The sequence below is a fragment of the Polistes dominula genome, unplaced genomic scaffold (assembly GCF_049000335.1).
Source record: "Polistes dominula isolate Pdom_NZ unplaced genomic scaffold, Pdom_raw_medaka contig_33, whole genome shotgun sequence".
In the NCBI taxonomy this organism is placed as follows: Eukaryota; Metazoa; Arthropoda; class Insecta; order Hymenoptera; family Vespidae; genus Polistes; species Polistes dominula.
The window spans coordinates 5404727-5417798 of NW_028300998.1; the positions used below are offsets into that span (position 1 = coordinate 5404727).

General features: G+C 29.0%; 4 protein-coding genes across 4 annotated transcripts in view; 3 read left to right on the forward strand and 1 right to left on the reverse strand.

Moving 5' to 3' along the window:
• LOC107065568 (uncharacterized) overlaps positions 1–4637 on the forward strand; it is a 42136-nt gene extending 37499 nt beyond the window's left edge. The window contains 4 exon segments of the mRNA XM_089173629.1: positions 181–235; positions 1769–2502; positions 2505–2971; positions 2973–4637. Of these exon segments, the coding sequence (XP_089029755.1) occupies positions 181–235; positions 1769–2502; positions 2505–2971; positions 2973–3344 (1628 nt within the window). The 3' untranslated portion in view covers positions 3345–4637.
• Positions 4638–5820: 1183 nt separating this feature from the next.
• LOC149032270 (uncharacterized) lies at positions 5821–8273 on the forward strand. Its single transcript, XM_089173551.1, has 3 exons — positions 5821–5960; positions 6545–7918; positions 8066–8273. The coding sequence occupies exon 2, from the start codon at positions 6570–6572 to the stop codon at positions 7497–7499; it is 930 nt and encodes a 309-aa protein (XP_089029677.1). The 5' UTR covers positions 5821–5960; positions 6545–6569; the 3' UTR covers positions 7500–7918; positions 8066–8273.
• Positions 8178–9258, forward strand: LOC149032271 (uncharacterized). The gene is made up of 2 exons (XM_089173552.1): positions 8178–8464; positions 8618–9258. The coding sequence occupies exons 1-2, from the start codon at positions 8178–8180 to the stop codon at positions 9135–9137; spliced, it is 807 nt and encodes a 268-aa protein (XP_089029678.1). The 3' UTR covers positions 9138–9258.
• A 143-nt stretch (positions 9259–9401) lies between these two features.
• On the reverse strand, positions 9402–11779 carry LOC107066391 (F-box only protein 39). The gene is made up of 7 exons (XM_015320968.2): positions 11451–11779; positions 11006–11238; positions 10763–10927; positions 10458–10684; positions 10162–10320; positions 9929–10093; positions 9402–9864 (listed from the first exon to the last, which is right to left on the reverse strand). Exons 1-7 carry the CDS (start codon positions 11640–11642, stop codon positions 9713–9715), a joined length of 1293 nt encoding a protein of 430 aa, XP_015176454.1. The 5' UTR covers positions 11643–11779; the 3' UTR covers positions 9402–9712.
• Positions 11780–13072: the final 1293 nt, after the last annotated feature.

The following is a 13072-nucleotide window of genomic DNA, read 5'->3' on the forward strand; positions in this document are numbered from 1 at the left end:
TTAATTCAAAATGTTTTTAATAAAGTATGATTTTAGGAAGATATAAAATATGCGTTTTTTTATACAATAAATAAGACGAAGTTTTAAAAATTTATTTTTATGGTAAGTAAAATATATTTTTATGTATATATAAACAATTTTTTTATTAAAACTTTACAAAACAAAACTGATACTAATTAGTTTTAAGAATGTTACAGCTTATATTCTTTGGCTTTAGAAGTGGTTTTTGGAAAATGTAAGTAATTTTTTAATGTTATATATTATTTTAACAAAACAGTTAGATATCTTAGACAAATTTTGTTTCAGAATGACTGACAAAATTATAAATGACTTCAACGAAAATAATCATTCAAGAATCTTAGAAATGATGAGAAAAAAATGCAAATGTGAAAAATGAAGCATCATTATTATTATTATTATTATTATTATTATTACTATTATTATTATTATTATTATCACGTGTAAAATAATACATTTATTTACTGTTATTTATCGTATTTGATTTGTTTATTAACACAAATAGAAAACAAAGTAACAAAAAAATAAAAGAATAAATACCTGAATATAATACCTTATATTTTTTCAAAAAACAATCTAGCAACCCTTAATTCAGGGAGTGAGATAATTTCTATCATGATCTTCGTTAATTATAATTATGAAAGTAAGTAATTATCGATTGGAGATTGTCGTTAAAATGAAATCATCATAAATATGTTGTACTCTCTTTTCTGTTTTAGAGATACATCAAAGCAAATAAATAATAATCACTTGAAAAACACAAAAATATTTTAAATTAATCTAAACAAAACTGATCATTTTCAACATATTAAATTAAACATAAGCAAAGACAAGAAATCAGAGCAAATCTTAATGGTAATTACATAAGAGAATTGATCACCCAGGAGAACCTGAACCAACATGTTTTGACTCAACACAAAAGACAAAAAAAATTGGTTTGTGAAGAATGTAAAAAAACTTTTTTTTGAAAATTATAATCTTCGAAAGTAAAGTTTCTACTATTCACAGTAGTAGAAACCAACATCTTTTCCTGCATACCGGCGAACAAATTTTACACCTGTAACGTTTATAGCAAGTCGTTCGCTCAACAAAATCTTATATACCACAGGAAGATTTATTCAGGAACTGTACCACCACTACCTATTATACAAATCGATCAAAATATTCTTGTATTGTATTTCTTGGATTCTCCTAATTTATTTATTATTATATTTATATATTATACTTAATTATCATATTTTTATATACTTTAATCGTAATTGTCTTTGTAGTTAGTAACATTTGTGATAGTTCAAGGAAACGTTTTAATTATTTTTGATATTTCTTTTATCATTAATAAAAATCCATGCGTTATCACTTACGTCGTATAAAGTTTTCTGTATAAAAATCAAAAACTTATGAAAGAAATTCATGAAGCCGAATTTGGTAACATGAGTTTTTTTTTGCATTATGATTCTTTTTCACAAGAATATACCTATTCTTGCACGAAAACTAGACGATAACACGTCGACAATGTATTCTTTGACACAGAATTTACCCACACGTGACTTTAGCTAGAAACGTACACCTACATAAATTTAAAAAAAAAACGAACAAACAAAAAGAGAAACTGACAATCCCTGGTATTAACGTAATTAGAACAAAACAAAAGAAACTACTGTTGTTAAATCATACATTCGACATCACAAAACTTGACCATAATTTTTATCTTATACACTTTTATAACACGTTTAATCCATCGATGTTTCAGATTTGATCACGAGGCTACTTACGACTCTCGCGGTATTTTCTTCTACGATAAAGAATCAGTGGTAATGAGGAAATGGCAGATTTTAGAGTTTGATGGAAAGCCGTATTATGCATTTGTACCGGAGGATGATGTACCGTTACCAGACGATAATATTCCTGAAGAATTGGAGGAGATTATAAAGAATGACGAAGAATTTTTGAAAGAAGAAGGGAACGAAGTGGAAGATGAATTAGAAGAAGATAAAGAATACAATAAGGAAACAAAAGTGGAATGCTTTTATACAGAAGAAAGTTTACAATATGATTCTATAGATGAGAACCTTTATGAAGAAGAAAATATTTTTAATGGAGATTACGAGCAAAAGGTAGAAGAAGAGGATGTAAAACCGATTTTATTTAATGGTAGTAACAGTGTAGATAGTAGAAACACGGTGGGAGATTTATATCAGTTGAAACTTCAAGGTAGCACAGTAACTCTCGAAAAGCTTTTCTCTACAGATGTCAATGAAAAATCTGAAAATATTTTTCTAACTGAGGAAACTTATAACAAAGATACTGAAGAAGATGAAGGTGAAGTAGAATATCTGGAAAGTGAAATCATAGGATCTATGAATGATCCTTTATCTCCAACGAAAAGTAAAAAAAAAGTTTCGAACACTGCATTAAAATGTAAACTCTGTTCGGAGATGTTCAACTCAGCTATATCCTTTCGAAAGCATGTTGCGTGGACTCACAAAAAAAAGTGTGTATAAAGGAGGATGGTGCTTACATATGCGCTGTGTGTGATTATAGAACATTAAAGAAAAGCTTATTCGCAGCACATCTTGAAAGAAAACACGAAACCTGGTCTAGAAAACGACAGAACAATCTAGTATTTCCTTGTGATGTTTGCGGATTCGAATGTAGGTCCAAACACTCATTACAGTCACACTTTATAAGAAAACATACTGATCGATATGAACATCAATGCAAATTTTGTCCAAAAAAATTTAAAGTTAAGGGTGATCTTACGAATCACGTAAGATTTCATCATAAAGAAAAACCATTAAATTGTAACGTTTGTGGAAAGGTTTGTCAAAATAGTGGTTCTCTTTATGTTCATCAGAAATGGGCTCATTATAAACCGAAATATGAATGTCATATTTGTAAAAGACGAATGGTGACTCAGGAAAATCTTGATCAACATCTTTTAATGCAACATGAAAAAAAGAGAAAAAATCGTATGCGCGGAATGTGGTAAAACCTTCACAAAAAAAGACTCTTTCAAGAGACATATGGCTGTTCATACTGGGTGCAAACCGCATTCTTGTCTCATTTGTAAAAAACCTTTCGCAAGAAGATCGCAACTAAGACAACACTTGCTAATACACACAGGAAAGAGACCATTTGTTTGTGACATTTGTGGAAAAGCTTTCACCCAAAAACCAGGTTTAATTTGTCATAGAAAGACACATCCTGGTCCACATCCACCATTACCTGTGATGCCAATCGCTGATATTGTTAAGGAATTTACTGAGGAATATGTTCAAGAAATCAATGCTCGTGAAAATGATGAGAGAGTTATTGAGGAAACATAAAGTGTCTTCGTTCTATCAATTAGGATCATTTAATTATAATTCATATTAATTCGGGTTTGTCAATTGAAGGTTTTTTTTGTTAAGATAATTAAACATGACATCAGCGAAAAATATATAAATCCATAGAACCATTTCTTTTGAACCAAAAAGATGACTTTTTGTTCTTTTTATATATGCATATATTATATACAAGTATATAAATGTTTTATCCCATTTTTAAATTTTCATCTAATTTTTCATTCGCGATCCTTTTCTGACTACAAATTACATAAGAAAAAAATGTTTAACTTTTTGGCTTTCATGGGCTGATTAATAGTCCCTCAATAACCTTTGATTGTCAGGTTACATTCATTCATGCTTAATTCTTCTCGCCTTCATGCTGAATTGTACGTATCTCTAATATATACTATCATATTATTAATAAAGACAAACATCATCATTTTTCCCTTTATAAAACAATTTATAAAAGCGTCGATATCTAATCTGCCTGTAACAGTTTTCGCATGAGTATCGATAAATTAGCCCAGAGCAGCCAGAGAGTTTATAACTTCTAAATATAAAAAGAAAATCGATTAGATCTTAAAACTTGCATCTGAAATAAAAATAAAGAATCACGTTTTATAATTGTATGATTAATTAACATATTTGATGATAAGTGTAAATAGATTTGTGAAAATTTAGGTTACATCATTTATTCTATAATTCAAGCAGACTTTAAACTAAAATCGTAAGAGAAGCTATATTTCATAATTTTGAAACTATCATTGTGTAAGCTTAGCTAACATGTTGTAACAACAGCATCATTTAACCGAATCTTGGGATTTTTGTTACCATAAAATAATAATAAGAATAATAATATATTATTATTATATATATTTCTTATGAAAAAGAATATTTATAATAATAAATATCTTTTTCTGTTAATATAGTTTAATTTTACCAGGTTACATTAAAAGAGTAGAACATTGTTTATTAGCATGAAAAAATTGATTCCAATTTTTGTTTATTAAGGATCGCGATGATAAAGATTTTTTATTTTAATGCGACATACGGATAAATTTTTAATACAGAAAAAGAACGTAAAGTAGAAAAAGAAAGATAAATTACTTTATTCTATTAAAAAATAATTTTGGTGCCACGATAGCGATAAGACGACGGTTTTCCAAATCATCGAATGTTTGCAAATGATGGAATAATTGATGATGATAATAATGTACCTTTAACGCTCATCAGAATGTGTACTTGAAAAATGTAGACAAATTAAAGATGTTAAATTTCTAAATGTAATAATAACATTTATAGCAATCCCACCAAACCTATCAAAAATCATTTTTTCCAGATTAAAAAAAATAAAAGTAAGTAAGTAAGGGGAGGTTTTTGCCTTAGCATGATGTTATAACAAATATGATTATCACAAACTCCATAAACAGAAACTGAAGTTGTTTCGTTTGTTATAGATTTTTCGTCTATCGTAAAAAAGCAAAAGATACGAAATTATTTTTTAGTATAACTGAAACTTACAATAATGAAGTACTTCGCTTGTATGTTTTAGAGTATCCGATCCATTGAGTGTGGACATTAAATCCGCTCATCTGTCTTCATTGAAACTTGAATATGACGAACACAACAAAACAAGATCTTTGAAACAAGCTGATAACGAGGATAACTCTCTCAAAAAAATATCTGTTCTCTTTGTAGATCGTTTCAAAGATGAGAGTACATTAAATATCAAAGGAAATTCAAAAAAGAAAGTAGATAAAAACGTGGAATGTGATCATTGTCAACGAAGATTCAGAAAAAAAAGTAATCTAATAGAACACTTAAAACAACACAAACATAAATGTACCGATTGTTCGAAGACATTTAGTCTTCGACGTTATTTAATCTCTCACATTGAGAGAATTCATCATCGTCAGATCTACGAGTGTAGCGTTTGCGAGTATAAAAGTAATAACAAAGGTACCCTGAAGAATCATTATATTTGTTTACACACTAATAGTTATGATTATTCCTGCGATACCTGTGGCAAATTATTCAAGATCAAGAAGGCTTTGAATCATCATGTTAAACAAAATCACAGTGGTGCACCACCCATTGTATGCGATGTTTGTGGGCACTTCAGCAAAAACCTTCATGCATTAAAAGCTCATATGAAATACAGACATTATAAACCTGAGTTCGTGTGTCGTATTTGTAGACGCGGTATGACCACTCGTGAAAATCTTGAACAACACTTAGCTTGGCACGAGAACAGAGAAAAGGTTCTCTGTCCTACATGTGGAAAAAGATTTCGAGGTCGTGACCTCGATTCTCACATGCGAATACATACTGGTGTCAAGCCTTTTCCCTGTCCAGTTTGCGGTAAATCTTTTAGAAGACAAACTGCTCAAGAACAACACGTTCTTATACACACTGGAAAAAGACCTTACATTTGTGATATTTGTGGACAAGCTTTTGCACAAAAACCTGGCCTAATTTGTCATAGAAAAAGACATCCTGGTCCTTTACCACCTCTACCTGTAGTATCTGTCAAAAGTATAGTTACTGAATTCACTAGGGAATATTCAACGAAAAATACGATAAAGATAGAGTGATCTTCGTCGTTGAGCTTTGATTGTGAGTCTGATTTGGATTTCGATCAATTAGTGCCACTTTTATTTCTTTTTCTTACACTGAAAAAAATTAAATTCTTTTAAAGTGTATGTCATAAAAATTGTTTAAAATAATCGTTTTTTTTTTCAAAAATTAATTATAATATCAATTTCGTTGATATTTTAAATTAATGCAAATAACAATATGTTCAACATTTTTTATTACAACAAAAAAAATAAAAATTTATTTCACAAACTTTTAATAAGTAAGTTAATTTATTTTATATTTTTATAAATAATAAACCGAGTGATACGATTGTGACTAAATCACAATATACATATACTATTAATTTAAAAAAAATATTATTTTTTATAATATTTTTAACGAACTATCTTCTAATTCTTATTAACTCTATATTTAATTGCGCAAATAATTAAAAAGAAACGATTTATACCATTTCCTCATCCATATTTGATCGGTAGGTACATATGTATATGTATATGTATATGTACTCATATATCAAATCCATTATTATCCTAATTACTAGACAATCAAATAATATTAAACGATGATCATGTCACATGTATATTATATGTCTCTTGTTTCAGGCAACAGAAGAAGAAATCGCAAGGTATGCATGAATGTATCAAGTGTCGTGCTCGTTTCTGTCACATGATGAAATTAGTCGAACATTTGAAAAATCTTCATAGCATTGAACGCGCATTCCATTGCGACGAATGTGGAAAAGCTTTTCGTAGTCCAATGAACATAACACGTCACAAACTGATTCATACAGGTCAAAAAAAATTTACTTGCGATATTTGCGATTATGCTTCTAATCAAAAATCAAATTTGGAGTCTCATCTTCGCAGGCATAGAAAGGATTACGTTTACAAATGCGAAAAGTGTAATAAAGGATTCTTCGATAAGGCAGAATATGAAGAACATTTTAATGTACACATAAAAGATAAATTTTATCAATGTGAATACTGTAAAAAATTGTATTTATATAAAAAAAACTTGAATAGGCATTTGAAAACTCAACATGCGAATTTATCGTCTGATACGAATGTTCTAAGTCCAACAACAAACAAACTCATTGACAAAAGCTACTTGTCCGATGAAAAGTTGTTAAAAAACAAATCTTCTAAGATAATCACTAGGAAGTATCTTTGTGATTTGTGTGGTAAAGCGTTATCCTCGCATAATAGACTGGCGATTCATAGACGTATGCATACTGGTGAAAAAATAGCCAAGTGTGAAATGTGTGCTAAGAAATTTACTAGTAAAGAGAATTTAAAAATTCATTTGCGAATTCACACTGGAGAAAAACCACACATTTGCTCCGAATGTGGTAGACGTTTTACACAAAGAACATCTCTGGTTATGCATCTTCGTTATCATTCGGGTGATAGACCATTTAAATGTCCTGATTGTGATAAGAGTTTTATTTCCAGTACGTTTCTTAAGAACCATCGTAAAGTACATGACAAGGACTCTACCAATACTAAAAAAGTACTTGTAACGGACAGTAATCGTTTAGAATTAGACCCATTGATTTAAAAACAAAAATCTGATGTTATCTAAATAAAAATAATTTACATGCTGTATTTTTCATTTATATCAGTGTTAAATATTTCCTTCGTTTGAACGGCTTGTTCAAATTAAATAGATACAGAATATCAATATATAACAACTAATATAGAGAAGTATAAAAAATGTTATCCTCTATTGTTATGAAGAATATAGAAATATGTATTTGAAGAAGTGAGAGAGTATGTGAGTTTTGTGTGTGTGTACTTTAGGGCATATGTGATTTCAAAAACGTCGATATAAGAGAGTCGAAATAAGGATATTCGAATAAAGAGTTGTGTTGGAATGAGCGGTTGAACTAAAGATGTTGGAGTGAAGAGTTGAAATAAGAATGTTGGAGTAAACAATTGGAAAATTTAACATAACTCTGCGATTATAATTGAAATATTGTAAGTTTTTTTTTCTTTACTTTCAAGTACAAGCTATAATATTATAAGATTAGAGCAAAATCATGTATAATAATGAATGTTTAGAAAATAATACAATCAAAATTTAATAATTTCATTGTCTAAATAACTAATATCACATTTTTACAGATACGAGACGAATGAGAAAGTCTGTGATATATGCAAACAAAAATTCCTTTTTGTAACAAGACTGGTTGCTCATCTAAGGATTATTCATGGGATTCATCGACCATTTAAATGTATGATTTGTGAGAAAAACTATCCTCAACAATTTATGCTAAATGCTCACGTAAAAAAATGTCACACACCAAAAACTGTACTGTGTACTCAATGTACCTTTATGGGCGTTGATACGAGTGACGTAGAAAGACATAAAAAGCGTCATCATCGAGAAGAAAAGTTTACTTGTGAGATTTGTAGCGAGATATTTACCGAGAAAGATGTACTTATCACTCATACGTCTATGCATAATTTTATGAAGCATCATCAGTGTAATGCATGCGGTGGAATATTTAATGATGTTTTAAGGTATCTAATTTATTTCTTTAATAATTATATATACATTTTTTTTATTTTTGTAAAAAAATGTTAACATAATATATCTTAAAATTTGAATTTGTAAAAGTTTCTTTTAAATTTAAGAAAAAATTCATAATAAGTTTACTGTTATCGTTCTTCCAGCTTAAAAGAACATAATCGTTTGCATCATTACGATCCCAACAGTGTAATGACAGACAACAAGCACATGCGATCGGATTGTCAAAGTTCGGATCACAAATGTGAAATTTGTGGAAAAATGTTCAAATACAAATCAATTTTAAAACAGCATAAAGTGAAGGCCCACGGTAACTGGTTGAACTACGAGAGACGTCGATATCTTTGTGCTTTGTGTGGCAAGGAACTAAAAACAGCAAAAGGTCTCGAGATTCATAATAGATCTCATACAGGTGAAAAACCATACACGTGCGAAATTTGCGGCAAGTGTTTTACTTGCGAAACCATTTTAAGGACTCACAACGTCACACACACGGGTGAAAGAAAATATACATGTGATCAGTGTGGTAAAGCATTCACGCAAAGATCCACACTTGTCGTTCATAAAAGATATCACTCAGGTGAAAGGCCTTACGTGTGTTCTCAATGTGGCAAGGGTTTCGTCACTAGAACGGTTTTGAATACTCATATGAAATCGTGTCGATAAAAAATTATACTCTTGAGATTTAAAAAAGTTTGATCTTTCTACTTACACTTCCATGTCTATAGAATTTGATATTTACATTTACACTTGTAATAAATAAATAATAAATTTGTATATACAATAATTTGACAATTCTTCCTAAGTGAAATTAAACGATCGAACGTATTAATTAAGTTTTTTATATATTACGTGTACAATGGTATTTAATCGTTAAAAAAAAAAATATATATATATACCAGAAGGTAAGCAAGGTGCAATTTTTTCAAATTTTTTTATAAATTCAAAGAAACAAAAAAGAATTATATAAGTTTAATATTAAATATAAAAATGATCTCTTTGTAAATCATATTAAACTTGTTTCCATACAACCCTCTTTACCATTAAGATGTAATAAGAAACGTAGAAAATAGAATATATGCATAATATATATAAACAAACATTTAGAAAAATCGTAAATTAAAAAAGTACCTAAACTTTGAAATGGCATTTGGCTGTATTTTATTTTCTGATGTTAGAAATTTAGAGAGACGTGGATAAATAGATCGGGGATCGTTACAGAGACATCACATAGTGTTTGATCAATAATACATAAAAAAAGAAGCTGGATCTTCTATACGAAAGTCGACTTCTTGCTCAAACATTTTATGAACATACTGATAGTTTACATCGTCCAATATGGCACGATTCCTGACATTTACAATGCGTGGCTTTATGTGAATCGTACGAAAGTCTGTAACAGAAAACGTCTTAGTTTATAATGTTACTTAAATTAATAACTAGTATTATAAGCTCACAGGTTTTGCGTTCTGCTTGTAATTGACAAATATCACGCAAAGTATCAAGACTTCTAATAATTCCATCGTATTGCAATTTAGTTAAATTTTTACATTGAATAAGCATAGAAATGAGTAAATCATCAATTAACTCTCGATTGTTTTTAAGTTGCAACATTACTTCGGCTGAAAATGAAAATTACTTTTTTATTCTTTACAAATTTATTTAATGAATTATTTTCATAATGAGACACCTAGTGTGTTTGTGTAGTGAGAAATTAATAGCCCAACAGTGCCTCGAAAATTACGAGATCTACTTTGGTCCCAAACATATCCACTGAATAATTGAAACTTGGCAAGTGGAACACTAGGAAGCAACAAGTAACACATGTCCTCATAGTGTGAAATATTTACTGAAAATAAATTTCAAAAAGCTGAGTACCATATATACATACACAAATATTAAATAATAAACGCATATTATCGGAGAATAAAAGTTGACAAATGAATACATGTAAAAACGTTTATTCTATTGTATAATAAGATATACCTATGGTATAAGCAACTGTTAATTTTGGACAGGAACGTGCTAGATTATTCCAAGAACTATCAGCAACAGTATGTTGTCGGGAATCAGAATCACGGATAGAAATGTGCAAAATTTTAAGAACTTTTGGAGCACCATTAGCCAAAGCATTTAAAGTATGATCCGATATCGCTGGATAATCTAGTTTCAATATAGTTAATGCATGAAGACGACCCAATAAGCGTAAATATCTAAAATATAAAAGTAAAATGTAATTATTCTACGTAAAAGTATATAAATAGTAAATTTTATAGATGTATATTTTAAACCTAGGATTGCTATGAGGAGTTTGCCATTGTCTGAATGCACCACGAAGATCCAAAGATGCTAATCTTTCACTGCTTCCTCTCGCAACAGTTCCTAACAGACGCAGAACATCGCTCACTCCAAAATTAGCATTGAGTAAACTCAAAGTTTCAAGATTATTCTGACAACTAAAGTAAATCAGATATTTACTTGTTCTTTTAACTTTAATCAATGTAGAAAAAACTATAGAAATTTTAATAAATTACCCGAGAAAATTAGCAAGAGCGTACAATAATTTTCCTCTATCTCCCCATTTATAACTGAAAACCCAATTAGTTAATATAAGTTCTTTTAATTGTACATTCTTAGCTCGTATGACTGCAAGAAAATCTGCGCCTGCTTCTGCCTGAATATTATGAGCAGTTCGTGTTTCTTGTGGTAAGGTGTATGATCTTGACCAAGCGAGTTCTAAAGTTCTCATATATTGTCCATATTTTACCTTTAAAATTAAAATAAATTTTTTTTAATTACTTTGAATTTGCTGTTTTTGAACAATATTATTGATGGTAGATAAAAAAGAAATCGTTTCGATAATGATAAATATTTATAATGAAAAACACTACATATATAAATTTAATTGAAACTAACTAATAAATGCTTATAATGAAGAAGTATAAAAAGTCATGAAAATTACAGAATCATCGTACGTACAGCCAATTCTCCCGCCAAAGGGAAATTTCCTCTAAGATCACGATCAATGAGGATTGTGACAGAACGCCATAAAACAGGTGAGGAAAGCGCTAAATTCCATGATCGACAAATTTGAGATACACTGGCACGATCTCCACGATCGAGATGACTGAATATTTGTATTAATATCAGCTCCGGCAGCTGATCCCACATCTCCCAGATTCAGCTTGGCCCGTCTTCATCTCTTCTAAACTAAAACATCTACTACTACCATGATAACTTTAATACTTTCTTGTCAAATTTTATGGCCTTCGCGATCCTTTTCTACTTTTTTTTATAAACATAAGACAAACGATAAATACAAATCAATAATTTGTTATATATGTCAAATTAAACCATTAGTAATTACAAATATTATTATAAATTCAAATCTTTTATTACGTTAAAAACAAAAAATATTAAGTAAATAAATACGATTTAGAATAATGTTAATTAGTATAATTTTCGCTAAAAGTCATAAAAAATAGGAGGATTCGATCCGGCGGCATCAAGGACACGAAATCGCGGCGCTACCCGTTCCACTATCGAGGAAATAAACGTAAGTATACATAAAAAATTTGTGAAATTTCTAAAATTAATTTTCACTTTACTTTCATTGTAATCGTTCACTCATATAAATTTCAAATTTAAAATCTTTCATCAAAACACATTGCACCATAAAATATATTCACAAAACATAGAATAGTAACTTCGTGTGAATTATAATATATGATTTCAACGCTATGTTTTAATATAAAATTTAAATATCCCTCATTCACTCGAAATTTAAAAATAGAAATAAAATTAATTACAAATCATATTAATAAACATTTTAAGAATCTTTGATACATCCACAAATATTTGAAGTTATATTTTTATATAAAACTATATAAATAATTGTATTTAATTTTGTTTTGTTTATGTTTGTCTGCCTTCAGAAATGCATATAGAAATAAAAAAAAATGTGTATTTAAAAAAAATTGCTCTTAGACGCTCTAAGAAAATCGATTTTAAATCCAACGATGATCACCTATAACAAAAAGAAAACTATATTAATCATACAATCAACTTATGCAATAGCCTGGCATATAAATCGTCTAATTCACAGATGTACTTTTTAATTAAATTCTCTATTTATTTTTATCAAATATCTATTTATCGTTGCAATGAAATTAAATTTAAACGCGTGATTTTAAATTTACAAAAAATAAAAAATAATAAAAAAGTAAAAATCTAGAGAAAATAATATCCATTAATTATTATGACTAATACTTGTAAACTGTAAATATAGAAAAGAAAAAATTACAAATTTAATAAAATACGATCATTTATACTTTTTTTTTCCTTTTGAATATTTAAAAAAGGATAATTAGGCTTCAAAATGAAATAATGAGGGAATTTAAATTTTTTGACTCGAACTAACTAAACACATATACATCTTTTTGACGATTAGACACGAACTTGATGTCCCAAGGAGATGGAATGGTCCATCATCTCCAATTACAACTACAAATTAATGACGAGCTTAGAAATAATAGAATAAAATATAAAATATGACTAAAGAACCATTCTCGAAAGGTTCGAACATGATGTTGAACCTTTGA

Coding starts and splice junctions, on each gene's coding strand:
- LOC149032270 (XM_089173551.1), top strand. CDS start 6,570: ATGCATGAATGTATCAAGTGTCGTGCTCGTTTCTGTCACATGATGAAA.
- LOC149032271 (XM_089173552.1), top strand. CDS start 8,178: ATGATTTGTGAGAAAAACTATCCTCAACAATTTATGCTAAATGCTCAC. Junction 8,465..8,617: donor ATATTTAATGATGTTTTAAG/GTATCTAATTTA, acceptor TCGTTCTTCCAG/CTTAAAAGAACATAATCGTT.
- LOC107066391 (XM_015320968.2), bottom strand. CDS start 11,642: ATGTGGGATCAGCTGCCGGAGCTGATATTAATACAAATATTCAGTCAT. Junction 11,239..11,450: donor CTTTGGCGGGAGAATTGGCT/GTACGTACGATG, acceptor TTAATTTTAAAG/GTAAAATATGGACAATATAT. Junction 10,094..10,161: donor TCACTACACAAACACACTAG/GTGTCTCATTAT, acceptor TTTCATTTTCAG/CCGAAGTAATGTTGCAACTT.